Here is a 21,651-nt window from a genome sequence, read left to right on the forward strand (position 1 = left end):
TAAGGTGAGGTTGTCCTCATCTTGCCTTTCGACACTGAAAATGTCAGCTATCACTTACCCTAGGGGAAAATGCACATCTTGATACATGACTAGGATTTTAAACATTCAGTAGTGTACATCTTGGGCCTTTTGATCGACTTGCTGACAGTGCAACTGTACAGAAAAAAATGAATATAATTTTTTTGCACTTTTATTCTTTTATCACTAGATGGCACTATATATCAGCAAAAGTAACATTCTGGGGAATTTGCATTTCTCAAATACAGCTAAGCATTTAAAACATTTGTGAAAATATGATACAGGCCTACGAACAACAGAATTAATTGACCATCAAATAACCTATATCCATCTTATATTTCCCGCTTGAAATTGGGTATTTCAATTTTTTATACACCACTGTAGCAAATAATAACGTGTGAACACTGATTTTTTTTTTTTTAATAGTCTTTTCATTGATAGTAACCAATGAAAAAAGTCGTAAAATCGGATATGAAATTCCACTGCAAAATTTTATCAGTTCTCTTGGGTTTTCGTCGCTCATCAAATTTATCCCGCCCTGCTCATTGTAATGTTTCACACTGATTGGTCACTTTAGTTTAGGTAACGCCCCAAAATCAGGAATACATTTCCCTATTGGGTACAACATACATATTTGCATTATCGTGGTACACTCGATAGGACAGGAAATGCGCCAATCACTGTCAATTGCTTTCGTGCCCAGATTTGCAGACGGTCTTCATATATTTTTTTCAAGGCAACAGACGCTAGGCAGTAAAAACGAAGTAACGACAGGATTACTACGCGATTAAGTGAAATTATGTTACGATTTTCGAGACAACTACAGACTGACTGGATAACCATTTAGCACATATTCAACAGTGTAAGTATGATACATTAGACTAATATTTACTCACCAGTTTTGTAATCAACGTTGATTGGAGTTTGTCCGTATTGATTAGCTCGCTAGTTACTTCGCTGTTGTGAAGATTTGCTGACAATTTTATTAGCTAACGTTAGCTGGCAAGGTGCCTAGAACTTGGAAAAACAAATTTGAAAAGGTGTTGGTTCGCTTGTTGACTTAACTTCTACAGGGACTAATTTGCCTCAAACAACAGTTTATTTGTAATCAGCGCTCAGTAAATACTATAAAGGCGTATATTCCTGCCACCTTGCGTGTTTTCCGCTGAAGCTAATCTTGAGTTGTGTCGCTTATTAGCTAGAAGCGAAGCTTGACATTAAAACATAGCCTACTTACTAGCTAGACTGCCTGATTTTGCAGTAGTTTCCGATATGGACGACTTTTAATAGTTGGCTAGTGGGGTACAGCTTGTGAGTTTGATTACAGTGATTCTAGCAGGTAGTCTTCATTTAATTGACGTATTTTGCGTGCTACCTTAACCAAGTTGGAATGCTTGCTTAAAGTTGTCAAACTGTTTATAGAAGTCATCTGTGCCAATACGGTTCTATAGATGTGAGCAGCCTTTTAAATGAAGAGTCAACGGTCTTAATTTAAAACGTTATTCTGGTTTATTCCAGTATATTCCGTGGGTAACCGCGCATTGAGTATTACTACGTTGGTTTATGTGCAGCAGTTCTCACGTTCTGTGCGTGCAATGGAACAATGGAATTTCAGTCCCGTGCCAATAAGTTGCACTTTTAACCAAACTTTAAAGTTCTGCCAAATTTATTTGGTAGCATACTTTGCTGTTCTAAAACGTTTTAATGATAGAACTACCTCTAACTGTTGTTGAAACTAACCACAAGTCTCATGTAGTCGTAAGTGTTGGCTCGTTTGTGGGAGCATTAATTGGTAAATGAATATTGGAATGACGTGAATTTTGTGGTTTGACACAGACACCATCGTTGGCAGAGTATGCTGCTAATTGTAGAAGCCAGTTTCGTTCAAAATGCAGAGCGGGAAGTCTTCCCTGTCACGGAAAAAGTGTTTCTCCGGAGCCGTCAGGTTCTGAGTGCATAACGCCGCAGAGAGGCGGATGTGAAAGCTCCGGCATTTTGACAGCCTTCCAGGATTTGATGACTACATGCCAGAAACTGAAAACTATCTTCGGAAAGCAAACCGATCTGGTGTATACTTGTCAACGTTTCGGGCATGAGGAATTGTTTTCTAAAAACACGCCGCCAGAAGCAATGTCTAATTGTGAGCAGACCTTTTCTTCTACATAAAAGTAAAGCTTGTGCAGAAAAATGACAGCACCGATTTTGTGTCATTTAAGTGGGTAAAACCGAACCTATTTTTATTTTATTATTCTTATTTGTTATTTATTTTTTTAAAGCACCCCTGCTGTAACAGTCTGTGTCCAATCTTATGAATGTACAAGGAGCTTTGATTGGAGAGTCATTTATGGAACTACCATTGGCCAGAGGCCATCAGGCTAACAAACCATTCTTTGCACAGTTAGCATCCTAAAAGGGAGCATTACTTGTTCAATGAAACAGCCGGTGTTTGCATGCACATGTATTCTCCAGTTGCAGAATACACAAAATCCGAAGTATTACTGCCTTTAAGTATTCTGAGGAGTCACTCTAAAAAAATTTTTTTAAAAAAGAAAACCACCAGTATTTGCACTTGCATGCATGCTTTGAAATTAAACTGCGCATGAAGAGCAGTTCCTCTCAGTGTCAGGTAGGGGAGGAGAGGCTGGGAGCAGTCTGTTCTCTGCTGTTAGTCAGACAGTAAGGCTACTAATGGCACTCTCTCTCTCTGTCTCTCTCTCTAATAAAGAGAGGTGGCCAAGTGTGACAGTTGTTTCCCAAACATGAAAGGCTCTCTCTCTCTCCCCTCTCCCCCCCCCTCCTCCCCCCCACACACACACACACACACACACACACACTCACTATCTTTAACAGTTAGCCAGCCGGTCCCTGGTGCCCCTCTTTAGCATTCGTTATTAAAGTGGGGAGCCGGGCACCTTGGGTGGGGGGGGGGGGGGGGGGGTGTGGCCAAACAGGAGCCGCGGTTTCAAAGACACCGATTCGTCTGCGTTGGCCCTTTCCTCCGGCTCCTGCGGGTTGATGGAAGCTCTTAATTATGAAGACAGACTGCGTGCCAGCTGGTGATCCCTTCAGTGTTGCAAACGGTGTGAAAAGTTGGCCAGGTTTGGAGGGCACTGAAAAGGAGCCAGCCCGTGAGATTTTAGGATGGTGGCGAGGCACCAGAACACCAAAACTCTGCATCAAAGGTGGGCGGGCAGAGGGGGCACCTGGAGGGGCCTTTAGTTTTTGAGGGACAGAAAGATTTTACAGTAAAAGAGACTGAAAGAAGAGACCCCGGTTTGGGCGGCCCACGTGTCAGGTTGCCTAGAAATGATTCAGTTTAAAGGCATCTTTCGCGTGTGAATGTGTGTGGGAATCGGACGTTCAGGTAACAGGGAATGATTTGGTATTGTTTGGAGCACACTGTGCAGTCTTGTGGAGTCATGTGACCATAGGACACGCCCCAATCAATGAGACTTAACTCTCCTAACCGTACCACACTTAATTGGCCGCCAACTGTGTCATCTACAGAAGACCCGTTTGTGAAACGCAGTTGAAGCTGAATTCAGTGGCGGAAGTGGTCATGGTTGGCCAGACCTTGTAAAGACAGTGTGTTTAGGCTTACAGGAATTGCATGCTGAGCATTGCCGAGCGCAAGTGGAGATCTGTGCGAGTGAGCATGTGTTTTATTTCCCTCTCAGAAGACAGCAGTATCACCCCCGGGCCAGCAGAGGGCGCTCTGCGGGAACAGATGCAGACCCCTCCCCATCTCCTCACTGTCAGTGCCTGCGCCTGGGTCAGCTGTTTCTGTCGGCGTAAGTGGTGCAGGATGATAGCTATCTCCTCCCACACGTACCCACCGTGTGACTCCGCCCTACCCTGCACTGAACCCCGCCCCCCACCCTGCATCCACACCCCTGTATCTGCTTCCTTTTGCACCCTGACCATGTTTTGTGAATGATCATGTCATAAGGGGGTCACCATTGTCACCGCCCCTGTGTAATCTGTGAAATCCCCCCCACCCCCACCCCCACCCCCCCAAGTATCCCCTCCCATAACGCTAACCCCACCCTTATGGGGGGGCGGGGACATTGGGCTGCATGCATCTCTTGCTGAAAGCCAGCAAACTTGTCCACCTCTTTAAAACGTGCTGGATGAAATGGCCTCTGTTGTTCTGGGAAGTCAGAAGTCAGTTCCACATGAGATTTTGGATTATTTGCTGTTACATGGGGATAAGTGTTACAAGACATTAGGCCTACATCCTACATTACATTACATTTATTTAGCAGACGCTTTTATCCAAAGACCAGTAAGATAAATGGGGATATTTCACAGGCAGGGTGTAAAAGGTTGGCATCAGGATGCAGCAACATTTCACTGATGCAGGTAGGATGCGGAAAAAATGTCATCTTTAGATTGTAAAAAGTTTTACTGAGCATTTTTCAAACTTAAACCCTGACAAAAGGCAATAAGTCGACAAGTGTTGCTTAAATTTTGTAGCTCAGTTAAAAAAGAAAGCATTCAGCGAGAAATAATTTTTAATTTCTGCAATGACAAACTTTGTGACGAAGGGTACGGTATGTGGTTCATCTGTCGCCATGCCATAGGGAATTATGGCTGAAGTTCTTGTGCAAAAAAAAAAAAAAATCTCTTGGAATATTGGGGTTTTTATTTGGGTGTCGCAGTGTAACGTGGCTCTCGGATCGCCTCGGGCCGGCTCCAGAGACGGGAGAGGGTGCGTTTTAGCGCGTTAGCGGATCGCCTCGGTCCGGCTCCAGAGACGGGAGAGGGTGCGTTTTAGCGCGTTAGCGGATCGCCTCGGGCCGGCTCCAGAGACGGGAGACGGTGCGTTTTAGCGCGAAGCGGATGCCTTGGCACCAGGCGGCTTCTCGTCTTTCGGAGAGGCAGGCTAAGTGCTGAAAATGACACGCCAGCATCCTCCAAATTGGCTGTAATTGCCTTTCCCACGTGCACTTTATTTTTCGCCTGTGCGAATCAATTGCCGTAATTATACGTGGAGGTGGGGGGGGGGTGGTCATTACATCAGACCAGGATATGCCAGCACCCTTTCGGAGGTAAACTGTAGACTCGTAGACTTTGTACGTGTAAAAAAAGGCTAATTAAAAGTCCAGACAGAAAGAGATTCGCTGGTTAATTACATTTGTGATGAACGTCGCTCAGAGCTGGCTTTGAAACTTTGTAGTCCTTAAGCCAAAGGGTGCATTGTGGGATGCCTCGCTCTTCTTCTCACGGTATGTGGGACCTGCCACGGAATGGTTAATTCCGTAGCGGTGCGCTTCTAGCAGCAGTCGACTGAGCATGCTCAGGAGTGCCCAGGGCTTCTTTGAACAGGCAATTTATGTTCTGATCCAATTTGTTTTAGCCTATCTGCAAAAAAATGATCTCATCTCATCTTATTAAATTAATTTTTTTTTCCTTAGAGGAGTGCTGAATCATCATTTGGCATAAGGTATCAGCAGTGCTTCCCCGCTATGCCACCGCTTCTGAAAATGTAGCCTAACTCAAATGTCAGTCTGTCCAAGCCTCTTGTCCAAAACTCTTGTCTCAAACCTTTTAAAATCCAGTCTCAATTTGATATTGTGGCTTCTGAACAGAAATTAGAAGCTAAAAAAATTTAAACAATTGGGTGGTTCATGATGGTTGCGATTCATGAGTTGTGATCAGTTTAGGTTTGTCTATGGATCTGTAAATTTCTGAAGTAATGAATGTCATTTTGTGAATATTTGTTTGTGAATTGTAGATTAATGTGCATTACCATTAAAATACAAATTCATTAGTGTGGTTAATGACCAATTTTAAAATGCTAATTAACACCATTAGCCATAATGAATACATTTTGAGGCCGTTAGAAATTATACTTCTTAATTGACTAATTTGTGAATAAAATTCATGTAAACATTCATAGTATTGGACAATGGAATTACGGCGCTGTCAGGAAAACCAAATGTCATCCCGAAAGTCAAAAATTATTCTATAATTCACAGAATACACCATCAGAGTGAACACACAACTGCCATTTTTTCCTCATCAGAAGGAGACATTAAAACTGGTTGGTTCCTTAGTCTTGTCAAGACAGCACAAATCTTTCTCCATTTTGTTAGAATACCCTTTCCTAGATAAAACTGTGGAATGGCTCATCGTTGAAGTTATGTTTGGCTCGGTACCGGTGGTTAAAATTGAAGGAGTGCTTGGCTGCATGTTCACAAAAGCCTGGATTGAGAAATGTTGCTGCGTCAACATTTGTACATCTTCACCGTCGGCCATTTTGAAGGATTGTATGTACTCATTAGCTTGTATGTACTAATGAGCATACTAATACTCATTAGTATGTACTCATTAGCTTGTTTGCCACAAGAATCTTAACACCGGACTTGTCTTTTCCCACTCTCTTTGTCCCTCTTCTTTCTCAGTTAGAGAACTGGGCACGAGCGAGCCGCCGGAGGCCGTCTCCGAGACGATGTCGGTGAGCGTGCACGAGAACCGCAAGTCGCGCGCCAGCACGGGCCCCATGAACATCTCGCTCTTCCACAAGCCCTCGCACCCGGACAGCGTGCTGACGCACCTCAACGCGCTGCGCAAGCAGCGCATGTTCACCGACGTGACGCTGTGGGCGGGCGCCCGGCCCTTCCCGTGCCACCGCGCCGTGCTGGCCGCCTGCAGCCGCTACTTCGAGGCCATGTTCAGCGGCGGCCTGCGCGAGAGCGTGGACGACGAGGTCAACTTCCGCGACTCGGTGCACCCCGAGGTGCTGGAGCTGCTGCTGGACTTCGCCTACTCCTCCCGCCTGGTCATCAACGAGGAGAACGCCGAGTCGCTGCTGGAGGCCGCCGACATGCTCCAGTTCCACGACGTCCGCGACGCCGCCGCCGAGTTCCTGGAGAGGAACCTGCACCCCTGCAACTGCCTGGGCATGATGCTGCTGTCGGACGCGCACCAGTGCAAGCGGCTCTACGAGCTCTCCTGGAGGATGTGCCTGCTGCACTTCGAGGCGGTCCGGGACACCGAGGACTTCCACGGCCTCTCCAAGGACAAGCTCCTGGACCTGATCCTGAGCGACGAGCTGGAGATCGAGGACGAGCGGGTGGTGTTCGACGCCGTGGTGCGCTGGGTGCGCCACGACCTGGACGGGCGGCGGGCCCACCTGGCCGAGCTCCTGCGGGGGGTGCGGCTGGCCCTGCTGCCCTCGGCCTGCCTGGTGGAGGCGGTGGCCTGCGAGGAGCTGGTGGCGGCCGACGAGCGGAGCGCGCGCGTGGTGGAGGAGGCCATGCAGTGCAAGAAGAGGATCCTGCAGAACGACGGCGTGGTCACCGCCCCCTGCGCCCGGCCCCGCAAGGCCGGCCACGCCCTCCTCATCCTGGGTGGCCAGACCTTCATGTGCGACAAGATCTACCAGGTGGACCACAAGGCCAAGGAGATCATCCCCAAGTCGGACCTGCCCAGCCCCAGGAAGGAGTTCAGCGCCTGCGCCATCGGCTGCAAGGTCTACGTGACGGGCGGGCGGGGCTCGGAGAACGGCGTGTCCAAGGACGTGTGGGTGTACGACACGGTGCACGAGGAGTGGGCCAAGGGCGCGCCCATGCTGATCGCCCGCTTCGGGCACGGCTCGGCCGAGCTGGAGAACGCGCTGTACGTGGTGGGCGGGCACACGGCCGTGGCGGGCGTCTTCCCGGCCTCGCCGTCCGTCTCGCTCAAGCAGGTGGAGCGCTACGACCCGCTGACCAACAAGTGGGCCATGACGGCGCCGCTGCGCGACGGCGTGAGCAACGCCGCCGTGGTCAGCGCGCGGCTCAAGCTCTTCGTCTTCGGCGGCTCCACCGTCCGCCGGGAGAAGGCGTCCAAGGTGCAGCGCTACGACCCCGGCGAGGACCGCTGGGCCGTGGCGGCCGAGTGCCCGCAGCCCTGGCGCTACACGGCCGCCGCCGTCCTGGGCAGCCAGATCTTCATCATGGGCGGCGACACGGAGTTCACGGCCGCCTCGGCCTACCGCTTCGACTGCGAGAGCAACCAGTGGACGCGCGTGGGCGACATGACGTCCAAGCGCATGAGCTGCCACGCCGTGGCCTCGGGCAACAGGCTCTACGTGGTGGGCGGCTACTTCGGCGCGCAGCGCTGCAAGACGCTCGACTGCTACGACCCGGCCTCCGACAGCTGGAGCAGCATCACCACCGTGCCTTACTCGCTCATCCCCACCGCCTTCGTCAGCACCTGGAAGCACCTGCCCGCCTGACGGCCCGCCCGCCTCCTCTGGGTAAGCCCCGCCTTCCTGTCCCCGCTTTCGCTCTTAGAGGTCTGACTCCAAAGAGCGGGAAAGCGTTTCCGTTGCCTTTGAAGCCCAGGTGTGTATTGATCGCGGGTGTTTTTTAGCACTTAGGGGCTCAGAGCGATCGGCGGACGCTCCGGTAGCGCGGGTATTCCCCTGCCGCTCACGGGGCACGAGCGCTCCGTGCAGGCCGACGTTTGTCGACTTTAGCTGATGCCAGATTACCAAGCTCCTCTAGTCTAGGCCTCTCTTCTTCGAATCCCAGAGCAGAACGCTAGGATTCGGTTTAAAAAAAAAAAAGAGAAGAAGAAAGTGGGGGGTACGAGGCCGTCTGGTGTTCAGGAAGCAGGAAAAAGGCGTGAGCTCTGGGGGGAGCCGGGTCAGGAACGTGAGCGTTTGAGGATGAGAGCAGGCCTCCAGCAGCCCGTCTATACCCATTACTGTCCCTGCTGTGTGAGAGAGGAACAAGCTGTGCGTCAGGAAAGGCCCAACACTCCCAAGGGTCTGTGCACATACTCTCAGGGAAAGACTCAACCCCCCCCCCCACCAAACAAAAGCACCCCCCTCCCAGCTCGGATCAATGCAGCGTACCCTTTTGGCTCGCGAGCGAGCTCCATCAGCATTGATTTGTGATCTGCATTACAGGATCTTCACTCAATTGCCTATTACCTCATGAGCAGGCAGAGCTTGTAGGCCTAGTGTGTCGCTCTAATGGGCACAGTGGGATTCACAGAGAAGATGGACACCCGTCTCTCTCCTCTCTCCCGCGCGTCTAAAAGATCCGCGTTTGCTGGAGGGGAGGAAGGGGGGGGGGGGGCTCTGTACACTTTGTTTTCCTCCGGTGGCTTCAATTATTAATCCGGGCGGCTCCTGTTCGGAAGCGTGGGGCCGCGTGGGTTCGACGGGCTATTTTCGGGCCCTTGGCGTGACACGGGTTGGTTAAAACGCATTGTTTGTTCCCGTAATTGAATTATAAGTGGGGCCTAAGTAAGTACCGCATCCAGCTCTGGGTACGCTTTAAAAAGACATTAGCTCCCATTACAGCCGGGAGGGTTTGAAACCGTTGGCCGCTGTCCACTGTGTGTTGTTTTTTTTAAACTTCCGTTTCCACAGGGCAGCTGACAGTTTGAATTTCATTCAAACTGATGAAAAACCGAAACCGAGCGAAGAGTAATTGTTTGGCACCGAACGTCCGTCTTCTCAGATGGTCTTTGCTGCGAGTGGACCATTAGCATTTTCCGTTTAAACAGCTAGCCTATAAATCATTGCATCCATGCAGCATTCGCTGGCAGGGGGGTCGTGAAGTGAAGCGGCCCTTTCCAAATGCCCAAACACCCCCCCACCCCTCCTCCTCCCCCTCCCCCCTCCCGTCACAGACCCTGCTTCCCCAGACCAGGTGACCCAAGCAATGCGGTGAAAATCCCTGTGATGGCGTGCGGTCAGAAAGCCCCACTCTGGGTACAGATGGGGCGGGAGGAAAGGAGGGGAGGTGGGGGGGGGGGGGGGTCGGCTGTCATGGCAACACAGCAGGGGGGCCGTCCTGCCCTGTCCCTGCAGTGGCCACATCTTTAAAGAACTCTGTTGGCAGGAGTCAACTCCTCAGCTCAGGTTGTGGTGAATGCGGCGTGTGTGCCAGTGCGAAAGCCCGGGAATCTGGTTTCCACAGATAAATATTTAATTGCCCGCAGCAGTCCACTGGAGGGGGTCTGAAGGAGGGGGGGGGGGGGCCGTGAAGTTCTTAATTCACAGGGGGTTGTTCATCGAGGGTCTGGTAGCTTGAGCTACACACCTTGAACTGTGACACACAAACGCGCACACACACAAACATACGCACAGCTGTTATTTTTGCAGCGCTGGACTAACCATGCGCACATTATTTTATTGTCCTGGCCCGGAGAAAGGGGAAGGAAAAAAAAAAAAGTTATTTAAATTTTCTGGAACATTCTGAGTTCAGAACCAAATGAAGGGTCTGGGATAAAGACGTACGTGCCTTGGCTTCCCAGCCTGACAGATGCATGTGTAATATTGGAATATAACAATGGGATGGCTGTCCTCCCTTCTCATCCTCCAAATGGCCACCAGGCACGCGTCCCATCCGAGCTGGATACAGTTTCAGCCTCATCAGTCTCTCATATTGGGAACACGATGGAGGAATGGAACAGAATACTACATTCAGATATTTGCCAAATTGATTACTTGGGTCTGCTTTCAGTTGCTTTAATTGACCCCCCCTTTGCCCCCCAATATTCACTCACTCATCAGTATTCATGAGAGGTTAAGAACACTGCAGCGAAAGGACAGAATTATTTCGTTTTCTCACTTGAATGTGCGAGTGATATATTCTTTCTCCACTGAGGTACACGCACAGAAAGGACTGCAGATTCACGCTGTGCTTGGAGGTGTGGGTGCGGACATGCTTAGGAAGGGCGATCGACAGGTTCAGCTGAGTTTGGGTTGAGGAAGGGGGGGGGGGGGGGGGGGTGGTGAAATCTTTAGAAAAAAATAAAAAACATATAAAAGTATCATTTCAGCATCAGTATCTGCAAAATCTAAACAACACCCATCTCTAATGATGGTCCGGGTGACAAAGCCAGCAGGACTAAGAGCCAGGTGTCCTGGAGTTCGCGTTCACTTGGAATAAAAGTAACTGAGTTCATGTGGATCAGGGCAGAAGCTAACCATCCCGATTCCTTGTCCTGTCAGAGCTACACGGCTCAGTTTTAATGCATGCTTCAAGACAACCTGAGGGAATCTAGATTGAACCTTATTTAAACATTGTGTGTTTTGGTTTAACACAGAGATGACTTTGGTTACGCAATGGATGATGTCTAAGGAGGAGGGTGGGGGGGTGGGGGGGGGACAGCTAGCCTGACAGACAGATTTCCTCATCTGTGGTCATCCGCAGAATTGGAAGTAAGTTTTTTTTTATAAATGTGCAGGACGCAGCAGAAGCGTTCTAGATTCGGGCCGTTATTAACCATAATTTAATTTACTTCAAGTTCAGGCCCCTGACGGTAACACTTATTGTGCGTTCTGTGGATGACAGGCATTCCCTTGCTGGTGAAAGTCTTTGTCCTTGTAGACCCACATAAGGGACTAGAACCAGCCGGTTTCCTCCGTGTCCTCAGCAGGGGTAGGAGTTGTGGCCTTTGCACCCGAATTGCAGAAAGGCTTTAGTGCAACTCCAAGCAAAGGGCGTTTGGAATACTGAGTCCCTAAACCCTGGAGACACTTTGAGTCTCAAGTGCAGTTCCTTTCTCTGGTCCTCCCTCGTGCCATCCTACATCCTCCCTCTCTCCCTCTCTCTCTCCCTAAGTGGATGACGGCTTGTCCTCGGTCCTCTCCTGACCTCGTGCTAGGGGTTCAGCTGCAGATTCATCGTAGCATTGAGACACGACTGGCCTCGTCTCACCCGAACGTTGGCTCCTCTAACGGTACGTCATGCCTGCAGGTTACCAGATGTCAGAGGCAGTCAGGCTCTCCTGGAACTGAGAGGCACAATCTGTGATCCCAAATGAATCACGTTTCCTGTGCGTCTTCATGGTTCAAAGGTGGTGTTTGTGGCACGTTGTTTGACTCTGATTTTAAAAGTTGAAGTCCCGGTAGGTTGGTTTGTGTTGCCAGCAAGGTGTTGGCCTTGGTTTTAGTGGTTTGAAGGTTGTGGCCTCGGCAGGATGTCGGTAAGGTTATTGTGGTATAGCCTAAAGGTCGTGTTGCCGGTAGGGTTTGGGCTTTTGCCCGCACCGCAGCTGTTCGGTGGGAGGAGTGATAGACGCAGCGAGATCAACATGCAGCACTCTCACACACACGGTTTCACAACTGCTGCGTGTGTGTGTGTGTGTGTGTGTGTGTGTGTGCGCGCATGTACCATCCAGGACAGGTTCTGGATGTTCCTCATTAATACAGCAGAGTTTACGAAAACAGTTTTAGCTTCCACGCCCTTTGCCTTTCTAATAGACGGGGGAAAAAAGCAGGAAAAAAAGCATGTGTTTTTTGGGCCTTGCCCAAGCTTCGCCCCCCTTCCCCCTCATGGATGTCTGGAGCCGGTGGGATTTTCATTACAGTCCCCCTGATCAGAGGGGGGGGCGAGGGGCGGGGGGGTGATCCTCCGGTCCTGGCCGCAGCATTAGGCAGCAGTGAAGCATGCCGTCTGCTTACACACAGACCGAGGTCAGGCAGAGTCCCAGCCGTGAGCTTTTTAAGAGGGGGGGGGGTGTGGTGGGCGAGGAGGGGGAGGGCAGCAGGACGAGCGCCACGGGGGGTTCTCCCGCCGCTCCGCCGGCCGGGTCGCTCCGCCGGCGCGCCGCAATGTCACCCCGCCATCAGCGCCGCCCCGGGACTCGCCGTGCCCGAGAACAAGCCGCAGCCTCTGCTGCTGGAGCGGAGAGCTCTCTCAGCCTGACAGGAGAGGCACAGGAGCATTACACTGAGCAGGGCGCTAGGCTACAGGGGTGATACCGCAGGGGTCACTGGTACTTCCCATCCTGTTTTAGCTGCTTATTCAGCTGTTCCGCCTCATTGACTCTCATATTTGCGATGTGAGTTCACTAGCCTGCACAAACTGAGCTAGTTACCAGCGGTGGATGGGTGGTGAGGCCAGGGAATCACAGTTCACTTTCAGCAGGTACGGCGGAAACCTGGTGAAGCTGTTCCTGGATCAGTGAGTCTGGCTCCTGCGCAGTATTGGGGGAAAATGGTGCGTTTGTACACTGGCTGGGCCCACTAGGTTCTATTCACACGCGTATATAACTCCTCAACGTTTTCACAATACAGTTAAGAAACTGTGGCTTGGAATGTTGGGGGGGGTGGCGGGGGGAGGGACAAAACACATTTCTTCTGATTCAGCAGGAGTCCTGAATCGTTGCCATAGTTACCGGAGGACTACCGCAGGGCGTCTGGGTCCTGAGTTTCTTTGTTTAGCTGTTGCTCCGCTCCTTTGTCTCGCCGCGCTTCCTGTCCGCGTTCCTTCAATCTTTAATCACCAAGGCGCTCCTGAGGAGGTTGCTATCGAGCGCGTAAGAATTACCGTTCGCTCGGACCCGCGCCTCCGAAGGCTAACCGTGCCGCCCGTTTTCAGAGCGGCCCCACGCTAGCCGCGCTCGCGGTTCTCCGTACGCCGTTCGGCAGGCGCTAAGGGGAGGCGTGCCAGATGCAGTTCACCGTCACGGGACGTAGGGGGTGTGACTGGGCTTGTCCGTCGGGGCTAGCGGTGTGACCCACCGCGCCAGAGCAGCCGTTGGCCTAGCCTAGCCCCACAGCCAGGTGACGGCTTAGTCCCCCCCCCCCGTCTAATAATAAACCCCATTATCTCCAAAATCATATACAGCACAAACCTGGTTCAAACCTTGAAATAAAGAGCACGTTTGTACCGAAATGAGCAAATCCCCCGATCCTGTGGGAGTCTCACCGAGGTAAACATGTTTGCTCTGGAACGACAACAGAGAAATCCAAAAATAGTTTTGTATTCTCTCTATTCTGTAGTGATGCCGCACGCCTGAGCTGCTGGGGCGGGAGACGGGTGTTACGCTGAGCAGGGCGCTATGCTAGGGGAGATGGCGCAGGTGTCGCTGAGATGGCGCAGGTGTCGCTGTTACGCGCAGTCACACTTATTTGGTGGCTTTGTTTATTTCCCCGGGTCTGGGTTGCGAGACGAGGTTCGCCGCTCTTACACGTTTTTCCGGAAGCGTCCGAGAGAAGCAAAGTTATTTCGTTATTTTGACGTCCTGACGTCCCGAAAGCGGTTTTGCACCGCGGAAGCTTCCGGAAGGGTGGCTGGAGCGGCGTGCCCTGGGTATGGGAGTTGGAGCCCTGCTCTGGAGCGGCGTGCCCTGGGTATGGGAGTTAGAGCCCTGCTCTGGAGCGGCGTGCCCTGGGTATGGGAGTTAGAGCCCTGCTCTGGAGCGGCGTGCCCTGGGTATGGGAGTTAGAGCCCCGCTCTGGAGCGGCGTGCCCTGGGTATGGGAGTTAGAGCCCTGCTCTGGAGCGGCGTGCCCTGGGTATGGGAGTTGGAGCCCTGCTCTGGAGCGGCGTGCCCTGGGTATGGGAGTTAGAGCCCTGCTCTGGAGCGGCGTGCCCTGGGTATGGGAGTTAGAGCCCCGCTCTGGAGCGGCGTGCCCTGGGTATGGGAGTTAGAGCCCTGCTCTGGAGCGGCGTGCCCTGGGTATGGGAGTTAGAGCCCTGCTCTGGAGCGGCGTGCCCTGGGTATGGGAGTTAGAGCCCTGCTCTGGAGCGGCGTGCCCTGGGTATGGGAGTTAGAGCCCAGCTCTGGAGCGGCGTGCCCTGGGTATGGGAGTTAGAGCCCTGCTCTGGAGCGGCGTGCCCTGGGTATGGGAGGTAGAGCCCTGCTCTGGAGCGGCGTGCCCTGGGTATGGGAGTTAGAGCCCTGCTCTGGAGCGGCGTGCCCTGGGTATGGGAGTCAGAGCCCTGCTCTGGAGCGGCGTGCCCTGGGTATGGGAGTTAGAGCCCCGCTCTGGAGCGGCGTGCCCTGGGTAGGGGAGTTAGAGCCCCGCTCTGGAGCGGCGTGCCCTGGGTATGGGAGTTAGAGCCCTGCTCTGGAGCGGCGTGCCCTGGGTATGGGAGTTAGAGCCCTGCTCTGGGGCGGCGTGCCCTGGGTATGGGAGTTAGAGCCCTGCTCTGGAGCGGTGTGCCCTGGGTAGGGGAGTTAGAGCCCTGCTCTGGAGCGGCGTGCCCTGGGTATGGGAGTTAGAGCCCTGCTCTGGAGCGGCGTGCCCTGGGTATGGGAGTTAGAGCCCTGCTCTGGAGCGGCGTGCCCTGGGTATGGGAGTTAGAGCCCTGCTCTGGAGCGGCGTGCCCTGGGTACGGGAGTCAGAGCCCTGCTCTGGAGCGGCGTGCCCTGGGTATGGGAGTTAGAGCCCCGCTCTGGAGCGGCGTGCCCTGGGTATGGGAGTTAGAGCCCTGCTCTGGAGCGGCGTGCCCTGGGTATGGGAGTTAGAGCCCTGCTCTGGAGCGGCGTGCCCTGGGTATGGGAGTTAGAGCCCTGCTCTGGAGCGGCGTGCCCTGGGTATGGGAGTTAGAGCCCTGCTCTGGAGCGGCGTGCCCTGGGTATGGGAGTTAGAGCCCTGCTCTGGAGCGGCGTGCCCTGGGTATGGGAGTTAGAGCCCTGCTCTGGAGCGGCGTGCCCTGGGTATGGGAGTTAGAGCCCTGCTCTGGAGCGGCGTGCCCTGGGTAGGGGAGTTAGAGCCCCGCTCTGGAGCGGCGTGCCCTGGGTATGGGAGTTAGAGCCCTGCTCTGGAGCGGCGTGCCCTGGGTATGGGAGTTAGAGCCCTGCTCTGGAGCGGCGTGCCCTGGGTATGGGAGTTAGAGCCCTGCTCTGGAGCGGCGTGCCCTGGGTATGGGAGTTAGAGCCCCGCTCTGGAGCGGCGTGCCCTGGGTATGGGAGTCAGAGCCCTGCTCTGGAGCGGCGTGCCCTGGGTATGGGAGTTAGAGCCCTGCTCTGGAGCGGCGTGCCCTGGGTATGGGAGTTAGAGCCCTGCTCTGGAGCGGCGTGCCCTGGGTATGGGAGTTAGAGCCCTGCTCTGGAGCGGCGTGCCCTGGGTATGGGAGTTAGAGCCCTGCTCTGGAGCGGCGTGCCCTGGGTATGGGAGTTAGAGCCCTGCTCTGGAGCGGCGTGCCCTGGGTATGGGAGTTAGAGCCCTGCTCTGGAGCGGCGTGCCCTGGGTATGGGAGTTAGAGCCCTGCTCTGGAGCGGCGTGCCCTGGGTATGGGAGTTGGAGCCCTGCTCTGGAGCGGCGTGCCCTGGGTATGGGAGTTAGAGCCCTGCTCTGGAGCGGCGTGCCCTGGGTATGGGAGTTAGAGCCCTGCTCTGGGGCGGCGTGCCCTGGGTATGGGAGTTAGAGCCCTGCTCTGGAGCGGCGTGCCCTGGGTATGGGAGTTGGAGCCCTGCTCTGCCCGTCTGCGTAGCGCGTGCTGATGAGGCAGCTTTGGGAGACGCTAATGCAGGTAATTTCCTCCTTAAACCTGCCCGGGGCCATGCAGAAGCAGCTAATTACTGCCCCGCCTCCTCAGCTACAAATCCCCTCTCTCCTCCCTCTGTCTTCCTCTCTCAGTCCCCCTCCTTCCTTCTCTCCCCTCTCTCCTCCCTTTCAGTCTTCCTCTCTCTGTCCCCCTCCTTCCTTCTCTCCCCTCTCTCCTCCCTCAGTCCCTCTCACTCTTCCCCTCTCTCCTCCCCCAGTCCCCCTCTCTCCTCACTCTCATGATGTCACAGCCATGGCGACCTGTTTGGGCCAGTGCTCAGCCTGGTGAGTTAGTCTGAGGCTAAGGAAACTGCAGAAGCTGGCAGCTGGATTCTCCCTGTAAACCCTGCGCTCAGGCGACCCGGTCGCTCAGGCCCTGAGCGTTTTTTGGCTCCCAGCGACGGCGGGCCGCCGCCCGGGAGGCGCCGTGGGGCCCGAGCTCTCCTTCAAGCAGACAGACCGGGCTCCGCGTGGCCGCTTCCTGAAACGCCGCATCATCACTTACCGGCACCGCCGCCAAAAACACCGCTCGCCGTCCCGTCCCGTCCCGTCTAGACCCCGCGGGGCGGGTGGAGGCGTCTGAGTGAGGATGCACTGTGGTTTTGGGACGCGTCCAGGCGTACTTTCACCGTTCACCGAAAACATAATGTCCACAAACCGTGCTAGCGTGCTCCCCCCCCCCCACCCCCACCCAGCACTCGGAGATCCCGCCTCAGATCTGACAGCCTGACGACGCGTGTAGACGGGGGGGGGGAGCGTTGACAGACCCGGCCCCCGCGGGCTCGGCCGTCTGATGGAGCGGGGCGAGCCGCGACGGGTTCCTGACAGACGCCGCCGCGACCGGAGCGTGGCAGGACGAGCCGAAAACCAGCCGCCGCTCCTTCCCCTTCCCCGCGCCCCATGGCGTCGTGCGGGGGACCCCTCCAAGACCGCGATGGCGGGTAGCGGTTCTGATCCCTCCGCCGCCAGCTAGCCCTCGTCCGTCATTCCCCCTCAGGCGGGACGCGGGCGCTCACAGGGCCCCGATCGCGACGCTGGGCGGGGAAAAAGCTCGCAGTTTGATTTATGATTAATTTATGTTTAAAATGACAGCCCCCCCCCCCGCGCTCAGCAGATTGAGTGGGTCGTACATCACTGTCCCCGATGCGCCCGTTAAAGCTTGATTAGCCGCGCCGCCTTGAAGCTGGGCGGAACAGGGCGGGGCCCCTCGCTGGCGTCTGTTAGCGTGCGGGGACGTCCGCGTCAATGTAGCGGCTCTGCCTGCTCCTGGGGCATCCGTCCTCTGGAAGGTGAGTGTTCGCTATATATGGAAGTTTGAAATTTGCAGGGGTGATTCAGGGGAGATTAGTGAACCCAGGAAGAGGTGATTCAGAGGAGTTTACAGATGGGAGTTTAGTATACCAAGAAGAGGTGATTCAGAGGAGTTTACAGATGGGAGTTTAGTATACCAGGAAGAGGTGATTCAGAGGGAGCTTGAAGATTGGAGTTTAGTGAATCAGGCAGAGGTGATTCAGAAGAGTTTAGAGATGGGAGTTTAGTAAACCAGGCAGAGGTGATTCAGAAGAGTTTAGAGATGGGAGTTTAGTAAACCAGGCAGAGGTGATTCAGAAGAGTTTAGAGATGGAAGTTTAGTAAACCAGGCAGAGGTGATTCAGAAGAGTTTAGAGATGGGAGTTTAGTAAACCAGGCAGAGGTGATTCAGAAGAGTTTAGAGATGGAAGTTTAGTAAACCAGGCAGAGGTGATTCAGAAGAGATTAGAGATGGGAGATTAGTAAACCAGGCAGAGGTGATTCAGAAGAGTTTAGAGATGGGAGATTAGTAAACCAGGCAGAGGTGATTCAGAAGAGTTTAGAGATGGGAGTTTAGTGAAGCACTCAGGAGCGTTTCAGAGGTAATGGTGGTGGTGGCGGCTCGAACACGGCGGGAGGTGGAGGCATGCAGACTGGCGCAGGGGAAGGAGGCGGCAGGGGAGCAGCAGAGACGGGGAGGAGGCAGTGGGCGGGAGGGAAGATGAGAAAGCATCATTTGCAGAGGGGCTTCTGGGGTTCAGAAGGAAGCAGGCAGAGGTCCAAAGCAATTTAAAAAGCACCTCGCCAGCAGACGGGGGACGTCCCTGCCCCCCTCTCCTCAGCTGCAGAGGGTTAGCGGGCTAATGACAGAAGCGCCCGGGGTGGGCGGGCCTGTGTGCGCGGTGCGGTGCGTTTATCTGATCTCACAGGCTCAGGTTTGCGCTGAAGCTGCGCGCAGTATTCCGTCCCTCATACCGGAGCCCGTGTTCTGGTGCGGAGCATCGCGTCTATGGTTTTCAGAGACGATCTGTGAAACGCAGGCTGAGAAACGACTCCCACGCTTACGCCCCCCCATGTCCACCCCCCCCCCCCCACCCTTCCCAATGCAGGGGAGGTATGCTGCACTTCCTCACACCTTGAGTCCAGGAACCACTTAATGTGAAAGACGATTTTCCTTACAACTCGAAATGGAGAGAAGCTTGTTAAATGGATTTTTATTCTGCCCTTCAACATCAGATTTATATTACGGTATGATGTACAGTGTGTGAAGACCCAATAGTCCAGGAATGTGTGAGTACTTGTACTCTGACACATATTGATTATAATGTAGCTGGATGAATGTTCAAATGTGGTAGGCTATACAAGAAAAATGTTCTGTAACGTTTAGGAAACATTGTGCGTACACCAGCTTGTACAGTGCATGTACAGGTGCAGTGCATTAATAGGACTTGTATGGACGTCAGTGTAAGGGGTACAGTGATGTTCATCCAGCCGAGCCCCTCCCTGGACCCAAGGTATTTGGGAAACCTCGTTTGAGGGAAAGCGGGGGTGGCGCCGCCCCTGTGGAGCGCGAGAGCGTTTCTGTGCGGCTGGCTGCGGTTAGCTTCCCCCGCAGGGAGTCGAGAGGTGAGGGCAAAGGCGACGGGGTTCCCGGTCCCGGCCGTCCCTGCCGGGGGCGGCAAGCGGTGGCCGTGGGAGCCGGGGCAGGAGTCAGCCGCAGGGGGCGCGGGGACGGGCTTTGGGATCGGCTTCCACCGCACGGACTGTTCTGACTGGGGGCGGGAAGGGGGGGGGGGAGGGGGGAGGGACAGCATTAAGACAGGAAGCCTGTGCGTTCTTTTACTGGGACGTCCCGTAGTGCAGAAATGAGTGGGCCCCTTCAGTCTGCAGCCTTCAAGAGCGGATTTAGCGAAGCAACAAATACAGCCACATACTGTAGCCTATATGTAGGAGACGCGTACTTATAGCTAATTTGACAATGGTCTTAAAATGCGTAAGTTCCTTGTTCTGTATCAATTGGCCATTGATGATCACTGTATTTTGTCATGTCATCTCATGTTTGGAGGTGGGTTTAGGCTGTGTGTGTGTGTGTGTGAGAGTGTGTGTGTGTGTGTGTGTGGGTGTGTGTGAGTGTGTGTGTGGGTGTGAGAGTTTGTGTGTGTGCGTGTGTGAGTGTGTGCGTGTGTGCGTGTGAGTGAGTGTCTGTGTGTGTGTGTCTGTGTGTGAGTGTGTGTGTGTGTGTGTGTGTGTGTGTGTGTGAGTGTGTGTGTGTGTGTGTGTGTCTGTGTGTGAGTGTCTGTGTGTGAGTGTGTACGCTCACCAGGTTTCGGATGCACACACATCCGCCTTAAGCCCGCGAGTCATCAAAGGCCAGCACCGCCAACTTCACGCCTGCGTCACTGAGCAGCAGTAGAGCAAGCACACTGCGAAAGTAGCTCTCTCAGTCCGCTCCATGTCCAAACTGCTGGAAGCATTTACCCAGGAGTGTAAGGTGACCTTCAGTGTTTCCGACCCAGTTTTCCCAACCGGTACTTCAGCTGGACCCTGAGCACCAGCGGGCCTGAACCCAGCCCTAAATCACCATTTCCCCAATGCTCCATCCGTGGTGCCGGATCACAGGACCCTGTGTGTGCACTTGAAGGATAAGAGCTGCGGTCAGCCAGTGCTGAAATGTTTTCTGCGAGTATTGGGTTCTCGTTTTTGGGATGAGGGAGAGTGTTTTGTGTTACTTGTGGTTTTTACTTCCCCAGTACTCCGGAGCTTGCGTCTCAAACCATTTCCTCCTTTCTCTCTACAGAATAACGCTGTCCCTCCCGGAGGTAGTTTGTGGGATGAACCGCCTGCCCCCCCCCCCCCTCCCCACCCCGCCACCCACCCACAGCGGGGTCGCTTCACCTGGGACGGTCCCGAGCCAGGGGGAGGACGATGGGCATTTCGCTAGGACACGGACTTCCTGTTCTCGAGCTCGGTCGAGCTACAGAATGCAGGGACTTCAGGAAGAGCGCCACCTGCTGCACAGAACCAAACCCACACTCTGGCCTACTGTCGGATGTTGCCATGGAGACTGAACCCACCACTGCATTCTCTCTGCCTCTTAAATTTTTAACAATTTAATTTAATATAAATTTAAGGGGGGGAGGGGGGTGGGTTTATATTGCAGTATATGTTTCAGTGACAGTGGAAAGGCAGTGAAAGCATGAATGCCTGAAATCTTCCAGGGCTCAGAGTCTTAACTGGACCCCTGTGTTTTGCAGTGAACTCTTCCACGACTTGGACTTTGTATGGCTTTTTAATGCCAGGGACGCGCCACTCTGCGTCGCAGCGGGGTCCGTGTCCAAATCGACTCCGATCGCTGAACCTTGTATTAAAAATAAACCAACGTGAAGCTACTCGTGCAGGAAAAGCGGGGCGGGGGGCTGGAACGGGACTACGAGTGGACTTTGAAGCCACAGAAAGGAGCACAGATCGCTCTGCTAAAATGTACTCGGTCTCTACTCGCACTGGAGTCAAATGCAGGACTGAAACAGGTGCGCTGGACCAATGAGCAGACAGCTCACGGCAGCCTGTATCCAATCGGATTCTGTGGAGGAGGAAAAAAAAGAAAAGTATTCTGCAACATAGTTGCGGTGGTCGTCAGCACAATTCTACTGTACCTTCCCAGTTTGAGGATTCTCTTGCATTTTAATGTATGCATTTAATGATGTGAGATTTGCACTCAGCACTATGTATCATTTGAAATGGTTGAATGAGGAAACTCTTGAAGCTTTGTTACTGGCTACTGATGAAACTGTTTGCATTTTTTGTTTTTATTGACTGAAGGAAGAACATTGATATGAATCCAAGATCCAAGGTCCCATATTTCCCACATACTGTTCTAAGCTGTTTTTAGGGGGCTGGGTTAAGCAGGGGGGAGCGGGTTGGGTTCATTAAAATGACTCATTTTGAAGCTGTTGTTTTACATTTTCTTTTTCACTCGGGCCGGAGAGGCAAATATAGAGAGATTTTGTTAGCGTCTCTGCTCACAGAGTTCCTGGTGCCTAATACCTAATGCCAGGGGACTGTCACCAGTTCACTCTGTTCAGCGGTGAAAATAAATGACTTTGAGCGAAGGAG

The 21,651-nt window shown here is 53.3% G+C and overlaps 2 protein-coding genes across 4 annotated transcripts in view; one reads left to right on the plus strand and one right to left on the minus strand.

Annotated features, from left to right (window-relative positions):
* Positions 1-980, minus strand: part of LOC118215535 (cytosolic carboxypeptidase 4-like) — a 156,886-nt gene extending 155,906 nt beyond the window's left edge. The window contains exon 1 of the mRNA XM_035396431.1: positions 915-980. The gene's annotated coding sequence lies outside the window, so the exon portion shown is untranslated. The remainder of the gene's footprint in view (positions 1-914) is intronic.
* On the plus strand, positions 711-21,651 carry LOC118215536 (kelch-like protein 25). Of its 3 annotated transcripts, none has more exons than XM_035396432.1 (4): positions 711-880; positions 3,696-3,809; positions 6,426-8,263; positions 20,336-21,651. In XM_035396432.1, exons 2-3 carry the CDS (start codon positions 3,746-3,748, stop codon positions 8,240-8,242), a joined length of 1,881 nt encoding a protein of 626 aa, XP_035252323.1. In that variant the 5' UTR covers positions 711-880; positions 3,696-3,745; the 3' UTR covers positions 8,243-8,263; positions 20,336-21,651. The 3 variants fall into 3 exon arrangements, with proteins under 3 accessions (XP_035252323.1, XP_035252325.1, XP_035252324.1); XM_035396433.1 differs by lacking the exon at positions 711-880 and adding an exon at positions 896-2,158; XM_035396434.1 differs by lacking the exon at positions 3,696-3,809 and having other exon boundaries at positions 712-880.

This window comes from Anguilla anguilla, chromosome 16, assembly GCF_013347855.1.
Source record: "Anguilla anguilla isolate fAngAng1 chromosome 16, fAngAng1.pri, whole genome shotgun sequence".
Lineage (NCBI taxonomy): Eukaryota > Metazoa > Chordata > Actinopteri > Anguilliformes > Anguillidae > Anguilla > Anguilla anguilla.

Excerpts from the sequence above, each read along its gene's own strand:
- LOC118215536 (XM_035396432.1), top strand. The coding sequence starts at position 3,746 with ATGCAGACCCCTCCCCATCTCCTCACTGTCAGTGCCTGCGCCTGGGTC. Across the intron at positions 3,810-6,425 it reads GGTCAGCTGTTTCTGTCGGC|TTAGAGAACTGGGCACGAGC; the intron begins GTAAGTGGTGCA and ends CTTCTTTCTCAG.